This window comes from Entelurus aequoreus, linkage group LG14 (assembly GCF_033978785.1).
Source record: "Entelurus aequoreus isolate RoL-2023_Sb linkage group LG14, RoL_Eaeq_v1.1, whole genome shotgun sequence".
Classification (NCBI taxonomy): domain Eukaryota; kingdom Metazoa; phylum Chordata; class Actinopteri; order Syngnathiformes; family Syngnathidae; genus Entelurus; species Entelurus aequoreus.
This window is the reverse complement of record NC_084744.1, coordinates 24,632,648-24,656,158: the sequence shown is the minus strand read 5'-3', so window position 1 is coordinate 24,656,158 and position 23,511 is coordinate 24,632,648. Positions and strand designations below refer to the sequence as shown.

At 40.0% G+C, this 23,511-nt stretch overlaps 1 protein-coding gene across 2 annotated transcripts in view; it reads right to left on the bottom strand.

Moving 5' to 3' along the window:
* Window positions 1-23,511, bottom strand: part of LOC133664564 (uncharacterized) — a 192,145-nt gene that overhangs the window by 14,994 nt on the left and 153,640 nt on the right. For both annotated transcript variants that reach the window (XM_062069281.1, XM_062069282.1), the window contains 8 exons: window positions 17,685-17,872; window positions 17,514-17,606; window positions 17,225-17,429; window positions 8,493-8,683; window positions 6,850-6,947; window positions 2,208-2,392; window positions 1,929-2,128; window positions 1,686-1,854 (listed from right to left, as the gene is read on the bottom strand). In XM_062069281.1, the coding sequence (XP_061925265.1) occupies window positions 1,686-1,854; window positions 1,929-2,128; window positions 2,208-2,392; window positions 6,850-6,947; window positions 8,493-8,683; window positions 17,225-17,429; window positions 17,514-17,606; window positions 17,685-17,872 (1,329 nt within the window). The remainder of the gene's footprint in view (window positions 1-1,685; window positions 1,855-1,928; window positions 2,129-2,207; window positions 2,393-6,849; window positions 6,948-8,492; window positions 8,684-17,224; window positions 17,430-17,513; window positions 17,607-17,684; window positions 17,873-23,511) is intronic.

Below are 23,511 nucleotides of genomic sequence, written 5' to 3'. Positions count from 1 at the left end.
TTGTCCTGACGGCTGCATCTCTGGGGGTGTGAAATATGGCACAAAGTCCTTGTTGGGTTTGCAGTTTTACCATCAACGCATCAGCCTCCCTTGCGCGCGCTTCATCAGACACATTCCGGTATTTTCCCTCGTGTTTCTTCGTGTAGTGGCGATTCAAATGATATTTAAACTCAGCAAGCTGTGTACCACACATTAAGCACACGGCTTTACCATTAATTTATGTAAAGAAATACTTGGCAGTCCATGTGTTGTTGGAAACACGCCATTCCTCATCAACTTTTCTTTTTTTAGCGTCTCATCACTTGTCTCTATGCACCTTCACTCACAGGTTCCCCCCGGACATACGGCATAAATAACACATTTCAAAATAAAAGCAGCACAGTTGTATTGCGCGCACGACATAGATGTTTTTTAAACTTTATTTTGTAATTTGTAATTGCGCCGTTCAATTCACTCACAATCGCACACGCGCATACGTCCACACGGAAGTAATACAAATAACGCTTTTCAAAACAAAAGCAGCACCGTTGTATTGCACACTCGACATAGATACTTTTTTAAATTTATTTTGTAATTTATGATTGGCCTCACGCGGGCCGGACAGGGATGCGCAAAGGGCCGGATGCGGCCCGCGGGCCGTACAATGCCCAGGTCTGTCCTACGATGTGCAGTGAAGCCTGTTTAGCTATTCCTCGTCCTGCAGGGATGATACTTGTAAGAAACTCACTTTGTCGCCAAGTAGGCGAGGATTAGTTATTTAGAAGTAGCTAAGTAGCCGACTGTGGATGGACATTAGCCGCTAACTAGCTAGCCATGTTTTAAAGCACCTCTTCCTGAAGGTGTTTCAGTGTTATAACTTCACCTTTATCTTTAGTTTTTAAGGCAAAATGCGCCCGTTCTCCCTTTTCTGTCTACACACTGTGTCTGCTTGTAAGTACTCTGTGATTGTGCGCTGCTGAACATGCTCCTCTGCTCGTAAAACCAGCAATGTCAAGACGTGACGAGACGCCGTCATGCCTGTAAAAAAAAAAATATGGCGAACCGGTACTTTTCAAACAGAGTATAGTACCGTTTTTGATTCATTAGTACCGCGATATTATACTAGTACCGGTATACCGTAAAACCCTAGTATACATATACATACATACCTTATTTTTCGGAGTATAAGTCGCACCAGCCGAAAATGCATAATAAAGAAGGAAAAAAACATATATAAGTCGCACTGGAATATAAGTCGCATTTTTTGGGGAAATGTATTTGATAAAACCCAACACCAAGAATAGACATTTGAAAGGCAATTTAAAATAAATAAACAATAGTGAACAACAGTCTGAATAAGTGTACGTTATAAGACGCATAAATAACCAACTGAGAACGTGCCTGGTATGTTAACGTAACATATTATGGTAAGAGTCATTCAAATAACTATAACATATAGAACATGCTATACGTTTACCAAACAATCTGTCACTCCTAATCGCTAAATCCCATGAAATCGTATACGTCTAGTCTCTTACGTGAATGAGCTAAATAATATTATTTGATATTTTACGTTAATGTGTTAATAATTTCACACATAAGTCGCTCCTGAGTATAAGTCGCACCCCCGGCCAAACTATGAAAAAAACTGCGACTTATAGTCAGAAAAATACGGTATACATAAAATATATACACATTTTACCTACCATGAAACCATCCATCAAGAGTCAAGCTACACAATTCGTGTCTCAGGTCACATGAAACCGACACTCCATTGTGATTGGACACCTGCACAATGCGCGATGCCCTTCGGACGGTGACACCACCATGACCGTGCCATGTGTGTGCCACTGTGTTGTTGCAATCAACCGTCACCTGTGACACAAACACCAGTTTTATGCATGGATTAAATATGCTGACTTCCGGGTTGCGTTCATTCATGCATCCACCTGTCCATTACGCTGGATGCCGACGGTGCTGTTGTTTATGCCGAGCAAGAGGAGGTAGTGTGGGTGTGGATTGAGCAGAAGCGTAAATGAGGGGTCAGCACTGACATCTTGGGCCAGGAGAAGTGGGCACGAGCTTGGTAGTTCATAAAGATGGCCATCAAATGTCACCACAAACTGATCCGCCACCAGCAGAGCTTGGTCTTTGGAAACAAATCAATCCAAATTTTAAAGTTAATGAAATGGCTCATTAGCTGCTTTCAAAAAATATGTTTTTCTTACGAAGAAAGGGACTATCCATGATTTTCCTTTTGAGGCGATAAAGTTCAGCCGTGGGTCTGACAGAGGTGAGGCTTTGCAAGGGCCGCAGCAGGAACTCTTCTAAAAGGATCCCTACCAGACCGACCCGAGGCACACGTGTCCAGTGGAGGGTGGGCAGCGGCACAGACACTTCAACTGAACACTCGCTGTGGAAACAAAATGACTCATTGAAACATGTTACACAACACAGGACCGGATAAGCTGCAATAACACGATGTAATGCTTAGTCCTGGGGTGTCCAAACTATAGCTTGCGGGCCAAGTGCGGCCAGTTTGGCCCACGAGATGTCACGAGTTTAATAAGCACTTAATTTTAAATATCTGACATTAAATTGCTGCACTTTTGCTACCATCTTATGAACAACGTGAGTAATTCAGGTGAATGACCATGAATTGCACTTTGAAGTATACCCAGCACAACATGGCCCAATCTAAACAACCTTTCCCACTCATGGCGTAAATAAACTAACACAAAAGGTCAACACACATGATCACAAATAATACAGCCAGCTCACTGAACTTTGTGGATATAATAAAAAATGTCCAAGCACAACACATAATTCAAAATTACACTCATTTAGTTGCCCTGCAATGCCAGATGGGAAAAAAGGAAAAAGACGCTCCACACTTGGCGCGTTTTATATGCTTGATATATTACTGATTGATTACTTAAGGAAAGTCATCATGGAAGTATAACAAGGTAGGAGTCAAACTTTCACATCCTCTTATTATCCAATTATATTAATTATTATTTATATATCCATTATATTCATATAATTCGTACACATATGTATAGGCCATATATATGTATGTATGCATATATATATATATATATATATATATATATATATATATATATATATATATATATATATATATATATATATATATATATATATATATATATATATATATATATATATACTCTATATTGCCAAAAGTATTTGGCCACCTGCCTTGACTCACATAAGAACTTGAAGTGCCATCCCATTCCTAACCCATAGGGTTCAATATGATGTCGGTCCACCTTTTGCAGCTATTACAGTTTCAACTCTTCGGGAAGGCTGTCCACAAGGTTGTGGAGTGTGTTTATAGGAATTTTCGACCATTCTTCCTAGAAGCGCATTGGTGAGGTCACACACTGAAGGCCTGGCTCTCAGTCTCCGTTCTAAATCATCCCAAAGGGATGGTTCGGGTTCAGGTCAGGACTCTGTGCAGGCCAGTCAAGTTCATCCAGACCAGACTCTGTCATCCATGTCTTTATGGACCTTGCTTTGTGCACTGGTGCACAGTCATGTTGGAAGAGGAAGGGGCTCGCTCCAAACTGTTCCCACAAGGTTGGGAGCATGGAATTGTCCAAAATGTTTTGGTATCCTGGAGCATTCAAAGTTCCTTTCACTGGAACTAAGGGGCCAAGCCTAACTCCTAAAAAACAACCCCACACCATAATTCCGCCTTCACCAAATTTCACACTCGGCACAATGCAGTCCGAAATGTAGCGTTCTCCTGGCAACCTCCAAACCCAGACTCGTCCATCAGATTGCCAGATGGGAAAACGTGATTCATCACTCCAGAGAAGGCGTCTCCACTGCTCTAGAGTCCAGTGGCGACATGCTTTACACCACTGCATCCGATGCTTTGCATTGGACTTGGTGATGTATAGTTTAGATGCAGCTGCTCGGCCATGGAAACCCATTCCATGAAGCTCTCGACGTACTGTATGTGGGCTAATTGGAAGGTCACATGAAGTTTGGAGCTCTGGAGTAACTGACTGTGCAGAAAGTCTTTGCACTATGCGCTTCAGCATCCGCTGACCCCTCTGTCAGTTGCCGTGGCCTACCACTTCGTGGCTGAGTTGCTGTTGTTCCCAAACTCTTCCATTTTCTCATAATAAAGCCGACAGTTGACTTTGGAATATTTAGGAGCGAGAACATTTCACGACTGGATTTGTTGCACAGGTGGCTTCCTGTGACAGTTCCACGCTGGAAATCACTGAGAGCGGCCCATTCTTTCACAAATGTTTGTAGAAACAGTCTCCATGCCTAAGTGCTTGATTTTATACACCTGTGGCCGGGCCAAGTGATTAGGACACCTGGTTCTGATCATTTGGATGGGTGGCCAAATACTTTTGGCAATATAGTGTAAATATGTATATGTATATATATATATATATATATATATATATATATATATATATATATATATATATATATATATATATATATATATATATATATATATATATATATATATATATATATATATATATATATATATATATATATATGTATTAGGGCTGCAACAACTAATTGATTAAAATCGATTATAAAAATAGTTGGCGATTTATTTAGTCATCGATTCGTTGGCTCTATGCTATGCGCATGCGCAGAGGAACTTTTTTTTTTTTTTTAGATAAACCTTTATTTATTAACTGCAACATGTACAAACAGCTGAGAAACAATAATCAAAATAAGTATGGTGCCAGTATGCTGTTTATTTTCAATAAAATACTGGAAAGGATAGAAATTTAGTTTGTCTCTTTTATCCGATTATTAATTGATTAATCGAAGTAATAATCGACAGATTAATCGATTATCAAATGAATCGTTAGTTGCAGCCCTAATATATATATATATATACACATACACACACACGTGTGGACCGAAAGCCGATTGCATGTAAAGTAACTACATATATCTGTGTGTGTGTGTGTATTAATGTAAAGGATATATAAATAATAATTAATATAATTGGATAATAAGAGGATGTGAAAGTTCGACTCCTACCTTGTTTACTTCCATGACGACCTTCCTTAAATAATCAATCAGCAATATCAAGCATCTAAAATGTGGCAAAAATGGATAAGTGTGGAGAGTGTTTTGCATTTTTCCCATCTGGCATTGCAGGGCAATTAAATGAGTGTACTTTTGAATGTGTTGTGTTTTGACATTTTTTATAATATCCACAAATTTCAGTGAGCTGGCTGTGTTCGATATATATATATTGCGATGTTTTGATTCTTTTTTTATTTTCAATCAGTGTTTTTGTGACCATAACCCCAAAAAACAAGATTTCAGCATATCTAACAAACCATGCAGCAGCTTTATTTGCATCTTAAATTAAACTAAAGAGCGATTTATTAGTCCCCCAGGATCTCATGGGCCTTTGTTTGAGATGTCTACATTTGCAGAAGTTTTTCCCAAACATTGCAGTGAAAGTGCAGCTTTTTTTGTTTGTTGCAATAAAATTGCCAGAGAAAGCGGAAGTTGCAATAAATTATTGTGCTTTTTCCTTTGTAATTATAGTAAGTAAATTTGCTAAAGAAAAACAAATTAATAAATATATTTAAACAAAAAAAGACTGAGAAAGGCGTTTTACATATCAAAATGTGCAAAATAGGCTTTATCCAGCAGCATGTTTTATCTAGTCAGGAAAAGACTAAAAATGACATTTCAGCCTTTAAATCAGCAAAAAAACAAAACACTTTTCACAGGTAAAAATTGGACTGTTCTAGGCGCAAAATTGAAAACCCAGCATCTTGGATGGTATGGGGGTGTATTTGTGACCAACGCATGGGTAAATTACACATCTGTGAAGGCAACATTAATGCTGAAAGGTACATACAGGTTTTGGAGCAACATATGTTGCAAGGTCTTGTTTCCTGCTTATTTCAGCAAGACAATGCCAAGCCACATTCTGTACGTGTTACAACAGTGTGGCTTCATAGTAAAAGAGTGCGGCTACTAGACTGGCCAGCCTGTAGTCCAGACACGTCTCCCATTGAAAATGTGTGGCGCATTATGTAGCCTAAAATACGACAACGGAGACCCCGGACTGTTGAACAACTTAAACTGTACATCAAGCAAGAATGGGAAAGAATTCCACCTGAAAAGCTTCAAAAATTGGTCTCCTCAGTTCCCAAACGTTTATTGAGTGTTGTTAAAAGGAAAGGCCATGTAACACAGTGGTAAAAATGCCCCTGTGCCAACTTTTTTACAATGTGTTGCTGCCATTAAATTAAGTTAATGATTATCTTTAAAAAAAAAATTGTTCTCAGTTCAAACATTAAATATCTTGTCTTTGCAGTCTATTCAATTGAATATAAGATTTGCAAATCATTGGATTCTGTTTCAATTTACGAATTAAACAAAGTGCCAACTTCACTGGTTTTGTAAATATATGTGGCCACAATGTGCGGGGATAGTTGCAAGGCCCTGCTTTATTCGTGGGAATTTGCATGAACATTACAAAATCCTGCAAGGATTGGCTCCTGATGCATTATATTTGGAATAAATTGTTCCTAAATCCAAGCAGATTAGTGAACCTAGGATACATTTTAATGCCAATGCTTAACTATTTGTTGACATTTTTATGAACCTTAAATACAGCAGGCTATGCTTAAATGACCTAATGTACGACTTGGAAGAAGTGGTCCATTTGGTCCTTATTAAAATGTGATTTGCTTGGCATTGTGCTCTACTCAGTGGAGTTCTGCATAAAATATACAAACCATCAATAAGCCCTCTAAACATTGTCTAATTGTGTAACTGTCCTTACCTAAACAAACACAGTAAGTCCTCACGTAGGTCTGTAATGTGCAGTACCTGGGGGATAATTTGTAGACTGAAGCCAGCTGCTTCCTGACTCCAGACAGCGCCACTGCCAACCTGCTTTCTGCCCAGTGGTACGTGTATGGGCCAGCCTAATTCGTGCAAAGTACAAAACTATACACTCAGCATATAAGATCAGTAGTGTAGTCTAGAGATGCACGGTCTGCGGAGTCCGCGGTTCGGGCGGTTGACATGACGAAAAAAATAGATTTTAAATAGATTCGGGCGGGTGGCGGTTGAACCAATTCGGAAATATATATACATAGTTAAATGTATAAAGAGAATCCTTCCTATGCGTCCCATCAACAAGTGCCGCAAGTGAGCGCTCCTTCAGCGCAGCAGGGCGCATTTTAGAGGCCAGGCGCTCTCGCCTGAATCCTGGCACTGTAGATGCCATTTTATTCCTGCATAGTGCTAACAAAAAAAAAAGTAAATTGACATACGGTTGGATATGTTAAACGAATTAGTCTACGTTACCTAGGCTATACCAAATAAGCCCATGTCTAACCTATATATTGAGTTTGGTCAGCTGAATAATTGTGATGGTTACGTGTTGTTTGGGCGCACTACAATGCAAAGGAATTAAGGCAATTGCGTTGTTTATTGTGTTTTTTTTCTATTGGAGATATACTACTGTGTGTTAATTATTTGGCCTCGCTTTCAAGTGAAGCGCATCTCCGATTGGCTACAATGTAAGGCTATTTAGCCTGCTTTGTTTGTCGCGACCGTCTATTTTCATTATAATTCAATTATTATTTATTTAATTTATTTTTGTTTAAATAGGGATGACATACATATGTTGTTGTATAATTTAAGTTTGTGCGCGTGATTAACAGCTTAAGGCTTATGAGACACTTTTTTAAAAATTTTTTATTTCAACTTAAAAACGTATGAGTCTATGCCTATACCTACAACATAGGCTATGTGTTTATCTTTATTTTCCTGCCTGTCGTTGACAATGGAGATTGTCTGATATTTTGTCATGGCTGCAGATCAATCAATAAAGGTTCATCTTTGTCGCGAAATTGTTCACTGTTTCACTGTGCACCCCGCCCTCGTCCCTATTTGAGCATTATAACGTTAACAAGTTAATATTCATTGAAATAAATTCAGAACATTTTTTTTACCTAACGAAAATACAGGCCAAGTCTTTGTAAAACATTTTTTTAACTTCTTAAAAGCATCATTCTGCTTGCTGCAACTGCGCACACAAAGTGTGAGGAACGCACTCCTGATCTGAGGGCATTGGCAACGATAGTCAACACTTTCTTAATGGAAATGACAATAATATTATAATAATGATAAATAATATTATCACACATTAATATCTCTTAGCCTCTAATGCGTGGCCAAGAGACATTCAATGAGTGGCACGCATTGAATGTCTCTGCTGCTTTGGATCAGTCTCCTGTCTTTAACCTCACTAATGCCTTGCATCGTCTATATTAGATATATAACAACGGGCGGATGGCGGGTGGGTGTGATTTTGATAAAATGCTGGTTCGGGTGGATGGCGGGTGGATGACGACTTTTGTGATGCGGTTGCGGATGAAATAATTGCCTATCCGCGCATCTCTAGTGTAGTCACAATAAATAATATAATGGGCTGCTGATGACAATGATTTGGTGTGGCTTACTAAATCCACGGCGTGGCTGATTGTAGAGATGCTGGCTTGAGCTAGTGGTCTTAGCTGAGGACTCCCATGCAGCAGAGCAGGGCAGATCTCTAGTAGTCGGTCAGTCCACAAAACTACAGCTTCCCTCCACAGAGTCTGCAGCTGCTGGCCTTTCACATCCTGGTATACACCTGCAAGAGTGGCGAGGGGCCCTGTAGATGGAGCACAAAGCCAATGAGTGATTTAAAGGCCTACTGAAATGCGATTTTCTGATTTAAACAAGGATAGCAGGTCCATTCTATGTGTCATACTTGATAATTTCGCGATATTGCCATATTTTTGCTGAAAGGATTTAGTAAAGAACATAGACGATAAAGTAAGCAACTTTTGGTCGCTGATAAAAAAAGCCTTGCCTGTACCGGAAGTAGCAGACGATATGCGCGTGACGTCACAGGTTGTGGAGCTCCTCACATCTGCACATTGTTTACAATCATGGCCACCAGCAGCGAGAGCGATTCGGACCGAGAAAGCGAAGATTTCCCCATTAATTTGAGCGAGGATGAAAGATTCGTGGATGAGGAAAGTGAGAGTGAAGGATTAGAGGGCAGTGGGACCTGATATTCAGCTGGAAATGACTAAAACAGTAAATAAACACAAGACCTATATATACTCTATTAGCCACAACACAACCAGGCTTATATTTAATATGCCACAAATTAATCCCTCATAACAAACACCTCCCCCCTCCCGTCCATATAACCCACCAATACAACTCAAACACCCGCACAACACACTCAATCCCACAGCCCAAAGTACCGTTCACCTCCCCAAAGTTCATACAGCACATATATTTCCCCAAAGTCCCTAAAGTTATGTACGTGACATGCACATAGCGGCACGCAAGTACGGGCAAGCGATTAAATGTTTGGAAGCCGCAGCTGCGTACTCACGGTACCGCGTCTGTGTATCCAACTCAAAGTCCTCCTGGTAAGAGTCTCTGTTGTCTCAGTTCTCCACAAGCCAATGGTAAAGCTTGACTGTCATCTTTCGGGAATGTAAACAATGAAACACTGGCTACGTGTTTGTGTTGCTGCAGCCGGCCGCTAATACACCGCTTCCCACCTACAGCTGTCTTCTTTGCTGTCTCCATTGTTTATTAAACAAATTGCAAAAGATTCACCAACACACGTCCAGAATACTGTGGAATTTTGCGATGAAAACAGACGACTTAATAGCTGGCCACAATGGTGTCCCAAAATGTCCGCTACAATCCGTGACGTCACGCGCAGACGTCATCATACCGAGACGTTTTCAGCAGGATATTTCGCGGGAAATTTAAAATTACACTATAGTAATCTAACCCGGCCGTATTGGCATGTATTGCAATGTTAAGATTTCATCATTGATTTACAAACTATCAGACTGTGTGGTCGGTAGTAGTGGGTTTCAGTAGGCCTTTAAATGGAAAAGGTTGAAAACTGAGGTGCGACAGAGAATAATATTTTATCAATGTAAAAATGTGGAGAGAATTAGCTTTACCAATGAGAATGTACGCCTCTGGGAAAAGGATAGAGCTTTAGTCAATTCAGCAAATTAACATAAAAGTAATTTTTATTGTCATTTTTTTATTTTTTATAATTTGTTTAATTGATTCTACAGTTAATATTAAAACATTTTGGTCAGGAATTTATCCAGGTTATGCCCCCCCAAAAAATGGCATATTCATTTCATAGTCTAATGCGCTCTATAATCCGGTGCACCTTTTGTATGAAAAAAACCTGACTAGACCTGCTCATCGGCAGTGCGCCTTATAATCCGGTGCGCCCTATGGTCCAGAAAATACGGTATACTGTTGTGGGGGGAGGTGTAGTCAGCGCTGCTTGCAGAAAGAAAAGTCACCGCCGCTGACCATGGGACTGAGGACGAGCGCCATCGGGCAGGGGCGGGGCATGTGCTGACGGCAAGACACAGCTGGCAGGTGATTAGATTTCACAGGTGGTACGTGTTAATCTAATCATCTGTTGTCTTAAACAGTAGGTGGCCGGGAGCAGAGAAGGAGGAGGATTTGTGAGACTGAAAAGTCTGGAGAAAACTTTGTTGATAAAACATATGAGCATTAAAAATCTTGTTATACCTGTACGCTGGACTCCTGTGCCGTGTCTGACAGTGGGACTGCGAGGAAGCAATTTCCACAACTGTATTTTAAGCTGCAAGCAACATTGAATAGGTCCTCGCAACCCAATGCAACTCTGGGTTTACGCAAATCGGCGGGAACATATGACACATGCGGTCACGTCATTCCCAATGTCATGACCCATCATCAAAAAAGTTGTGACCGTTATAAAGTTCCACCACAAGGAATGCTTAATATGTTGAAAAATATTCTTAAATGAAGTAAATGCTACTGCCATTATCTTGACATAATGATATGCGCTCGGCATTACATTTCTTGAAACCAGCAAACTTATACCGTACTAAAAACTAATTTATTGTTCTTAAAGGAAAGGCAACAAGGCAACCGCTTGTTACTCTCGGGGTCTCCTAGCCGCTCAGGCAAATCATATGGTCTAAAAATGCATTTTTCCATCCATAACATGACATCATCGCACCAAGTGCGTGCTCTTTCAGTCAATTAGTGTGCATATATACAGCCTGGCCCCCGTACAAAAAAAATTGTTTATTGTAATTTTGAAGAATTTATCTGAATGTGCATGAACTACTTATGTTCAAAATTGTTAGAAATGTCAAATGTTTAAATATTAACTGTCAGTTTACTATACTGTGTCAACTGTACTACTATATGAGTATGTGTTTTCTCTTGTTTCATTGAAAACAAAACAGCAAAGTCCATTTGGCTGTCATCTGTTTCAATTATGAGACACAATTGTGTCAAAGTCATGATTTTTTTTTTCATGCTTGAAATAAGAAATGATTACTTTAAAAAAGTAGTTATATACTTGTGAGTGTTGATGACACAGTTTTGCAACAGTTGATATTCTAGTTTCAAGCATGTTTTACTCATTATAGGTCATCACATCTCAGCTACAAGCTGTAATATCTTACTGAGATCATTTAGGACCAAAACCCTTAAAACAAGTAAAACACTCTAACATAAAATCTGCTTAGTGAGAAGAATTATCTTATCAGACAGAATAAGCAAATATCACCCTTATTTGAGATATTTAATCTTACTTAGATTTCAGTTTTTGCAGTGTATATACAAAACCCAAAACCAGTGAAGTTGGCACGTTGTGTAATTCGTAAAAATCAGAATACAATGATTTGCAAATTCTTTTCAACTTATATTCTATTGAATAGACTGAAAAGACAAGATATTTAATGCTCGAACTGATAAACCTAATTTTTTTTTGCAAATAATCATTAACTTAGACTTTAATGGCAGCAACACATTGCAAAAAAGTTGGCACATGGACATTTTTACCACTGTTTTCTGGCCTTTGCTTTTAACAACACTCAGTAAATGTTTGGGAACTGAGGAGACCAATTTTTGAAGCTTTTCAGGTGGAATTATTTCCCATTCTTGCTTGATGTACAGCTTAAGTTGTTCAACAGTCCGGGGTCTCCGTTGTGGTATTTTAGGCTTCATAACGCACCACACATTTTCAATGGGAGACAGATCTGGACTACAGGCAGACCAGTCTAGTACCCGCACTCTTTTACTAAGAAGCCACACTGTTGTATCACGTGGCTTGGCATTGTCTTGCTGAAATAAGCAGGGGCGTCCATGATAACATTGCTTGGATGGCAATATATTTTGCTCCAAAACCTGTATGTACCTTTCAGCATTAATGGTGCCTTCACAGATGTGTAAGTTACCCATGTCTTGGGCACTAATACACCCCCATACCATCACAGGTTCTCTTCCTCTTTGGTCGGGAGGACACGACGTCGACAGTTTCCAAAAACAATTTGAAATGTGGACTCGTCAGCCCAAAGAAAACTTTTACACTTTGCATCAGTTCATCTTAGATGAGCTCGGGCCCAGTTAAGCCGGCAGCGTTTTTGGGTGTTGTTTATAAACGGCTTTCGCTTTGCATAGTAAGAGTTTTAACTTGCACTTACAGATGTAGCGACAAACTGTAGTTACTGATAGTGGTTTTCTGAAGTGTTCCTGAGCCATGTGGTGATATTCTTTACACACTGATGTCGGTTTTTGATACAGTACCCCCTGAGGGATCCAAAGTCATGGACATTCAATGTTACGTGCAGTGATTTCTCCAGATTCTCTGAACCTTTTGATGATATTACGGACCGTAGATGGTGAGTCCCTAAATTCCTTGCAATAGCTCGTTGGACAATTTGCTCACGCATTTGTTCACAAAGTGGTGACCCTCGCCCCATCCTTGTTTGTGAATGACCCACCTGTTTCCAATTAGCCTGTTCACCTGTGGGATTTTCCAAATAAGTGTTTCAAAACCGCAATAAAAGTTCACCTCCAGGCAGCTACAACCCTAAACTAACACCCTCCCCGGATTGCTAATAATCAAATGTAAACAATCAAATGCAGATACTTTTTCCTTTTCTTTTTCTTATGCCTTCTGATCTCTCTCTTTCTCTCTCTCTCTCTATGTCCACTACTTGATGTCCATATCCCCCCCCCACCCTCCACACCCCTGATTGTAAATAATGTAAATAATTCAATGTGATTATCTTGTGTGATGACTGTATTATGATGATAGTATATATGATAGTATATATCTGTATCATGAATCAATTTAAGTGGACCCCGACTTAAACAAGTTGAAAAACTTATTCGGGTGTTACCATTTAGTGGTCAATTGTACGGAATATGTACTTCACTGTGCAACCTACTAATAAAAGTCTCAATCAATCAATCAATCAATGAGCATTCCTCAACTTTCTCAGTCTTTTTTGCCACTTGTGCCAGCTTTTTTAAAACATGTTGCAGGCATCAAATTTCAAATTAGCTAATATTTGCACAAAGTAAAGTTTTGTAGTTTGAACGTTAAGTATCTGGTCTTTGCAGTCTATTCAATTGAATATACGTTGAAAAGGATTTGCAAATCATTGTATTCTATTTTATTTACGATTTACATAACCAGGCATGTGATTTGACCACAATGAAAAAGACTGAAAAAATTTCCGGGGGTCTGGGGGACCAGTGCACTGGTGGGCTGGTGGGGGGACAAGGGGGGCAACGCCCCCCGAAGCTCCTGGTTTTTCACCAATTTAACATGCTAAAATTAACAAAGACAGCACCATTTGAAGAAAATATTTTAGTGTTTAAAGAAAGAAAGAAAACATCATTAATAGAACATACATAACCCAATTATCCTAATGAATCACTGTATATGGTTCAGTCCCAACAGTATTTAGTCACTAATATTTACATCTTGTGTTCATTTCACATCCACAGGTGTCACATTGATCAGGGTTATTATCTACAGTTTATTTACAGTATTACCACATTACTTCAGTTCACTTCACACATTAGCTTTCTCGGAGAGCCCAGCCCTAACATGAGCTTTCCTTGCAAATGTATTAAACAAAATACCAAACGTAAACATTTCATTCTTTTCGCCAAAATAGGATATCAATTTATGAAAATAATTAAACGTGTTTAGTATTGTTTACTCATATTTGAATATAGGAAATAATAATAATGTGAGGACACTGACATATTGCATGAAACAAGTGTGAAAATATTTACCTTCAAGATTGTTACACCACTGACAATAGTTTCAAGAGACTACATAAGAACTTAATATTAGAAAATAGTATTATATGCAAATTTATTTCAAATAAATTGTTAACTGTATTCAATAATGCGACTCTTTGAATTTCTGTAATTTCATAATATATTTTCACGTGGCTTTTTATTTTTAGAAAAACCCATTTATATTTCGCAAAGCAATAATTGGTTAATATTTAAAACAAACATGCGTATTTCGCAAGCAAATATTTTTTAGCTTACCTCATTATTAACAACCCTGTCTGCAACTGAAGTGGGTTGTTTGGGTGGATCTTTCCTCTCGATGTAAACAAAGGATGAAGTCCGTAAGGTTTGCTCAGTTTCGGTTGACATCCAAAAGTACCAGCTAGTGAAAAGTTTGTTTTCCTTGCTTCAAGTTGTTTCATATGTTTTTGGCGTTTCGCATGTACTTCCAAAGCCTTGAAACCTCGTGATCCATAGTCAATATTATCATGACACCACGTGCACAAAACCTTTCCGGGACGATCGATTTTCCGAATAAAATCACCGAACAAAGTCGTAACTTCCTTCTTCCCAACAGTATCAGTGATTTCCCTTTCCATCCAGTCCCATCGAAACTTATTTTTGACATGTTTATCAATTTATTTTACTCGTAAAGCGTCCTTTCTCTCGAGAACCGACATCGTTTACATATGGAAAATGGCGGTATGATGACTTTATTAACGTCATCATTCATAACAGATGTCCTGATTGGTCACAAGGAACATATCGACCAATCAACTACGGCGTAATATAAACTACGTCTCGAATCTTGATTTAGGTTCGGAAAAAAACCCCGAAAAACGGGAGATAATTTTTTTTCCCCCCGAGATTAAAAAAGACGGAATTCCGATTTTAGACGGAAAAATCACATGCCTGATAACGTGCCAACTTCACTGGTTTGGGGTTTTGTATATGTATATATTGGGGTTGTTCGGTATACCGGTACTAATAAAGTACCGCGATACTAATTGATTTAAATAGGTACTGAATCCCCGCTGTGTGGCGGTGACTACAAAGCCGAGGCGCATGATGTTGAGTGTGTCAAAACGCACACACAAAGTGCATATAAGCAATAACATCTTGGAGAGGAGGAATGGCAAAAAACGACAATTCTACTGGTTATTAAAGAGTGTGCCTGAAGCGCAATATGGAGGTATTTGGGCTTCAAAACTAACGGTCAAGGTGACGCTTTAAACAAGGAAGCGCCGCGCTTCAAGTGTTGCTTTAAAGCACGCCTCGCCAAATGTGGCGATTAGTATTACCACCTTTGCTTCAAACTTAGGTAAACATTTAAATAATAAGCATTCAGATCTGCACAAGGAGTTCAAAGGGTGACAGGTAATAATGTTGTTACACCTGTCCTGCTGTTCGGCTCCGATGCAGACCGAAGTAGAGGAACACAGGGCAGACGTTCCCTTCAGGGTTCATGTTTTCGTCGGGTTAACACACTTCACTTTACCCGTCAATGGGTCTGCTAAGCTCCACTTTGTGATGAGACCGCCGATTTGTGACAATCTTGTTGCTTTATTATTAGTTTTGCACGACACAACCGGACCTATTCATCCTTCTACTGCGCAGTGCAAGCGCTACCGCTCGCTCTTTGCTCGCCCACTCACTCACTGACGTCACTTAGCCAATACGTTGACTTTCTCTTAAAAAGGCGCCGATCCCGTGGGTGCTTCTGGGCTCGAGGACCCACGTGGGATTGATGGCAATTTACAAACTTTAAATTATTTTTTGAAAAATACATTTTGTTGTTGTTACAGTAATTGTGTCGCAAGTTTGGTCCATTTAACATAACAAAAGAGTCACAAATCATATAGTGTATAATTGACAAAGCCTAACCAGGGTTTATTTGTACCCTTTAATTAACTAATGACACAACCATCTTGACATTGAACAAACTGCACACGAGTGAATGAAGGCCATACTTAGTCAATAGCCATACATTTCACACTAAGGGTGGCAGTATGAACAATGCTAACACTGTCATAAATATGTGCCATATAGTGAAACCACACTAAACAACAATGACAAACACATTTTGGAAGAATATTTGCATGGCAACACAACATACACTCTTCCGGGGATCTACAATATGAACAAACGCCATTGGTGGATCTACACCTAACATCCACTGTAATGATACCACGTACAATAGCGTATCTAGTCGATACTACTATGATTACATCGATATTTTTTAACATCAAAAAATCTTCTTTCGTTTTTTTATTTATTTATATTATGTTTATAAACTCAGGAAATACATCCCTGGACACATGAGGACTTTGAATATGACCAATGTATGATCCTGTAACTACTTGGTATCAGATTGATACCTAAATGTGTGGTATCATCCAAAACTAATGTAAAGTATCTAAACAAGAGAAGAATACGTGATTATTACATTTTAACAGAAGTGTAGATAGAACATGTTGAAACAGAAAGTAAGCAGATATTAACAGTAAATGAAAAAGGAGATTAATAATTAATTTTCTACCACTTGTCCTTAATAATGTAGACAAAATAATAGAATGATAAATGACACAATATGTTACTGCATACGTCAGCAGACTAATTAGGAGCCTTTGTTTGTTTACTTACTACTAAAAGACAAGTTGTCTAGTATGTTCACTATTTTATTTAAGGACTAAATTGCAGTAAGAAACACATGTTTAATGTACCCTAAGATTTTTTGTTAAACTAAAGCCAAGAATGACATTTTTTGTGGTCCCCTTTATTTAGAAAAGTACCAAAATACTTTTGGTACCCGTACCAAAATATTGGTATCGGGACAACACTAGTATAAATACACATGTATATTTCAGCCCCCAGTCAAATGTTTTTAGCCCAATGCGGTCTCTAAGTCAAAAAGTTTGGACACACCTGATGTAGCCCATTACAGACTTGTATTTGCTTTCAAGGCTCAAATAATTTACAAATTCATTGCAATTTACAATCATATATGAACATGACACTGCAAAATGGGGGCAGCCTGGTTGTTTTTTGCACTTACTCTTCAACTCAAGCTGTCCCAGCATTGAGGCCTGTTGCAGCAGGTTGAGAAAGCGAGGCAAGCTTGTGGTTACGACGTGTCGGAAAGAGCTGCTGTGCCACACAGGCAGCACACTCCAGCCTCGGTGTCCCAACAGGAACTCTCCTTGCTGGGTAACACGCAGAGACATCGCACTCAGATCCTGGAGAAACTTGCTGCCTCTGGACTGCAGAGAACGCAAAGAACATGCCCTGAAACATTGTTTGTTTGTCACACAACACCCTTCCAACAATATTATCTGTGGGGTTACCTGCTGTCGGAAATCAGTAAGAATATACTTGATGGTTTTGATTCTTTCCAAGAGCTTGTTTCTGATTTGAGAGCTGAAAGCTTGAATCTGTGCCTTCAAACAAACCAAATATTTCAATGAATAAAATCAAATAGTGGCTCTACATGTGTAATCTGTCTGTAGTATTAAGACCTCCACGGCAGTAAGGTCCTGCAGACAGCCACTTGCTCTCAGTGTCAGCTTCTGATTGGCTGTTCCTGCATACAGACTTCCTAAAGATTCAGGATGGCTGCCGCCTTCTCTTTTGTGCACATCCACCATAAAACTGTCACGTGTTCCCAAACAAGCCGCCAGAGAGACATCTTCGCTCAGGCCAGAACCTGCACATTGACACATATGAAATCTATTTACCATGGCCCTGTAAACTACAACCACAACAGTACGACAACGTTGACACAGCAGAACAAAGTGTCCCAAATCAGATTTTTTTCGAAATTAGCAGACTGTTTAAAGGCCTACTGAAATGAAATTTTCTTATTTAAACGGGGATAGCAGATCCATTCTATGTGTCATACTTGATCATTTTGCGATATTGCCATATTTTTGCTAAAAGGATTTAGTAGAGAACATCGACGATAAAGGTTTGGTCGCTGATAAAAAAGCCTTGCCTGTACCGGAAGTAGCGTGACGTCGCAGGTTGAAGGGCTCCTCACATTTCCCCATTGTTTACACCAGCAGCGAGAGCGATTCGGAACGAGAAAGCGACGATTACACCATTAATTTGAGCCAGGATGAAAGATTTGTGAATGAGGAACGTGAGAGTGAAGGATTAGAGTGCAGTGCAGGACGTATCTTTTTTCGCTCTGACCGTAACTTAGGTACAAGGGCTCATTGGATTCCACACTCTCTCCATTTTCTATTGTGGATCACGGATTTGTATTTTAAATCACCTCGGATACTATATCCTCTTGAAAATGAGAGTCGAGAATGCGAAATGGACAATCACAGTGACTTTTATCTCCACGACAATACATCGGCGAAGCACTTTAGCTACGGAGCTAACGTGATAGCATTGTGCTTAAATGCAGATAGAAACAAAAGAAATAAGCCCCTGACTGGAAGGATAGACAGAAGATCAACAATACTACCAAACTCTGGACCTGTAACCACACGGTTAATGCTGTACCGCCTGGCGAAGCCTATCAATGCTGTTGCTAACGACGCCATTGAAGCTAACTACGGGACCTCGACAGAGCTATGCTAAAAACATCAGCTCTCCACCTACGCCAGCCCTCATCTGCTCATCAACACCCGTGCTCACCTGCATTCCAGCGATCGACGGCGCGACGAAGGACTTCACCACGATGATCGGTGCGGTCGGCAGCCTGGAGACGGAGGAAGTCAACCCAGACAGGTGAGGACAGCGGCGCGGCGGCGGACGGCGTTGTAGCTTTCGACGACACCCCGGCCGCCATCAGAGTCGGCAAGAAACATATATTTCCCCAAAGTTACGTATGTGACATGCACATAGCGCCACGCACGTACGGGCAAGCGATCAAATGTTTGGAAGCCAAAGCTGTACTCACGGTAGCGCGTCTGCTATCCAACTCAAAGTCCTCCTGGTTGTGTTGCTACAGCCAGCCGCTAATACACCGATCCCACCTACAGCTTTCTTCTTTGCAGTCTCCATTGTTCATTAAACAAATTGCAAAAGATTCACCAACACAGATGTCCAGAATACTGTGGAATTTTGCGATGAAAACAGAGCCGTTTGTATTGGGATACAATGGTGTCCCAATACTTCCGCTTCAACCCTTGACGTCACGCGCAAACGTCATCATACATAGACGTTTTCAGCCGGAAGTTTCCCGGGAAATTTAAAATTGCACTTTATAAGTTAACCCGGCCGTATTGGCATGTGTTGCAATGTTAAGATTTCATCATTGATATATAAATTATCAGACTGCGTGGTCGGTAGTAGTGGGTTTCAGTAGGCCTTTAAATGTGATCTTTATCAGACTCCAGTATAAATGCGCACAGGCCCCAGTGTGGCCTCAAAGTCACTTGCATGCGCAGTTTTATAAAGTAAAATCAAAGGAAATTGCCCAGATTCTGTAAATGAACTAGGAAATCGCTACTACTACGACAAAACAAAATAAAAGTCGCCACAATTTAAAAAATAATATTTTTTTTACGTAGTAAGTACTGTTTTTTTTGGTATAAGTCGCACCTGCCGATAATGCATAACAAAGAAAGAAAAAAACATATATAAGTCGCACTGGAGTATAAGTCGCAATTTTGGGGGAAATTTATTTGATAAAACCCAACACCAAGAATAGACATTTGAAAGGCATTTTAAAATAAATAAAGAATAGTGAACAACAGGCTGAATAAGTGTACGTTATATGAGGCATAAATAACCAACTGAGAACGTGCCTGGTATGTTAACATAACATATTATGGTAAGAGTCATTCAAATAACTATAACATATAGAACATGCTATACGTTTACCAAACAATCTGTCACTCCTAATCGCTAAATCCCATGAAATCTTATACGTCTAGTCTCTTACGTGAATGAGCTAAATAATATTATTTGATATTTTACGGTAATGTGTTAATAATTTCACACATAAGTCGCTCATGAGTATAAGTCGCACCGCCGGCCAAACTATGAAAAAAACTGCGACTTATAGTCCGAAAAATACGGTAATATAATGTATGAATGGATATGTATAGTGTAATATATTTGGGAGGTCTCTAATATTTTTATGGCTGTTAAGGAGAGGCAACACGGACATCAGCGTGGAGCTAAGTTAGCTTTATTTTTCAACTCACTTACGTAAACAACTTGCGCAAAGTACCTAACATGTAAGCAAAGACGCCACAGTGTCAAATCTGGTCCTTCAACAATCGCTATTTCTTGGGAATCAAAATATATATTTATATATTACATATATCGTATTTTTCAGACTATAAGGCGCACTTAAAATCTTTTTTTTTCTTCTCAAAACTCGACAGTGCGCCTTATAACCCGGTGCGCCTAATGTAAGGAATAATTCTGGTTTCGCTTACCGACCTCGAAGCCATTTTATTTGATACATGGCGTAATGATAAGTGTGACCAGTAGATGGCAGTCAAACATAAGAGATATGTGTAGACTGCAATATAATGGCAGTCACACATAAGAGATACGTGTAGACTGCAATATAATGGCAGTCACACATAAGAGATACGTGTAGACTGCAATATGACTCAAGTAAATGTTACAGGCCTCGCACTGAGTATCCTGGTCCCAGTGTTCGAAATGGTGTGTCCTGTTTTATAGGAATAAAAAGAAGACACAAAGTGCTTGATTGCGTTCTCATCGCAGGCTGTGACCTGACTGAGACGGAAGCACTAATAAGCACCTCCCATTTCCCTCCTTTCCTATACGAGTGCTCCCTCTGCTGGCGTGGCGGAATAACATGTCTTGTGGCATTCAGCTTGGAACTATACACTTTAACTGTGGCTTTAGATATGAAAATACCTTGAACTAAATTAGGATACTCTATTTACACATTAACTTTACAAAACAATTGTGACTACTAATTGTAGGTGTCACATAAACACCAACATTTTATATGTTGCATTGAAAATACAGAACATTACACAAGGCGCTCAAAAATCTATCAAAATGTTTTAGTACGACTTTGGTAAGCTATGAAGCCGCACCGCTTGATGGATTGTACTGTGATTCAACATACGAGTATTATTATGGTGTGTGTATAAGGTAAGATACATTATCTGGCTTTTTCTTTCGCAATATTATGCAAAACAAACTTTTCTTACCTTCTGGTACCTGCTGATCTGTATTTGGGATCTGCATAAGTCTTGAAAATTTGCGCGCGTCGGCCTTTGTAGTCCGTGTCTATCTTCTTGTTATGGGACATTCATCCTCTGCTGTTGCCATTTCTAATATAAAGTAGTGTAACGTTCTTACTTATATCTGTCAATAAACTCGCCATGAAAGCACTGAAACATACCGGTGTAGTGAGTTTACATTATTCACCCAAGGAACTTTAGATATTAGAGAGTTCTGGTCGGACGCTTTTTCACGGACACATTTCCGGCGTTGTTGTTGCACTAGTGAGCCACGGATGAGAAGATGCTCCGTTATTGATTTAAAGACCTACTGAAACCCACTACTACCGACCATGCAGTCTGATAGTTTGTATAGCAATGATGAAATCTTAACATTGCAACACATGCCAATACGGCCGGGTTAACTTATAAAGTGTAATTTTAAATTTCCCGGGAAATATCCGGTTGAAAACGTCTCGGTATGATGACGTTCGCGCGTGACGTCACGGAGTGAACGGAAGTATTGGCACACCTTTGTGTCCCAATACAAACAGCTCTGTTTTCATCGAAAAATTCCACAGTATTCTGGACATTTGTGTTGGTGAATCTTTTGCAATTTGTTTAATGAACAATGAAGACTGCAAAAAAAAGCTGTAGGTGGGATCGGTGTATTAGCGGCTGGCTGTAGCAACACAACCAGGAGGACTTTGACTTGGATAGCAGACGCGCTATCCGACGCTAGCCGCCGACCGCACGGATGATCAGGTGAAGTCCTTCATCCTTCCGCCGATCGCTGGAACGCAGGTGAGCACGGGTGTTGATGAGCAGATGAGGGCTGGCTGGCGTAGGTGGAGCGCTAATGTTTTTATCATAGCTCTGTGAGGTCCCGTTGCTAAGTTAGCTTCAATGGCGTCGTTAGCAACAGCATTGTTAAGCTTTGCCAAGCTGGAAAGCATTAACCGTGTATTTCCTACTCAGTGGCCTAGTGGTTAGAGTGTCCGCCCTGAGATCGGTAGGTTGGGAGTTCAAACCCCGGCCGAGTCATACCAAAGACTATAAAAATGGGACCCATTACCTCCCTGCTTGGCACTCCGCATCAAGGGTTGGAATTGGGGGTTAAATCACCAAAAATGATTCCCGGGCGCGGCACCGCTGCTGCCCACTGCTCCCCTCACCTCCCAGGGGGTGATCAAGGGGATGGGTCAAATGCAGAGGACAAATTTCACCACACCTAGTGTGTGTGTGACAATCATTGGTACTTTAACTTTGACTTTACATGTCCATGGTTTAATAGTATTGTTGATTTTCTGTCTATCCTTCCAGTCAGGGGTTCATTTCTTTTGTTTCTATCTGCATTTAAGCACGTTGCTATCACGTTAGCTCCGTAGCTAAAGTGCTTCGCCGATGTATTGTCGTGGAGATAAAAGTCACTGTGAATGTCTATTTCGCGTTCTCGACTCTCATTTTCAAGAGGATATAGTATCCGAGGTGGTTTAAAATACAAATCCGTGATCCACAATAGAAAAAGGAGAGTGTGTGGAATCCAATGAGCCAGCTTGTAGCGAAAAAAGATGCGTCCTGCACTGCACTCTAGTCCTTCACTCTCACGTTCCTCATCCACAAATCTTTCATCCTGGCTCAAATTAATGGGGTAATCGTCGCTTTCTCGGTCCGAATCGCTCTCGCTGCTGGTGTAAACAATGGGGAAATGTGAGGAGCCTTTCAACTTGTGACGTCACGCTACTTCTGGTACAGGCAAGGCTTTTTTTAGCAGCGACCAAAAGTTGCGAACTTTATCGTCGATGTTCTCTACTAAATCCTTTCAGCAAAAATATGGCAATATCGCGAAATGATCAAGTATGACACACAGAATGGATCTGCTATCCCCGTTTGAATAAAAAAAATTCATTTCAGTAGGCCTTTAATGCGCCTTATAATCTGGTGCGCCTTACGGTCCGGAAAATACGGTTATTATTTGCGCACTTTTGACTAGTAATGCACCAAAAGTTTGGCTGCCGAAAAAATACTTTGCTCACCGAAACCGGATGTTGTGCTGACGTATCCACTTCCACTGACGGGCCGCGTCTTTCCCCGTGCACACAAATGACGCAGCTCGCCCATAGACGACGAAAAAGTCGCATGTGGGTCGCATTTCCGTTTCAACGAAAGTCACATT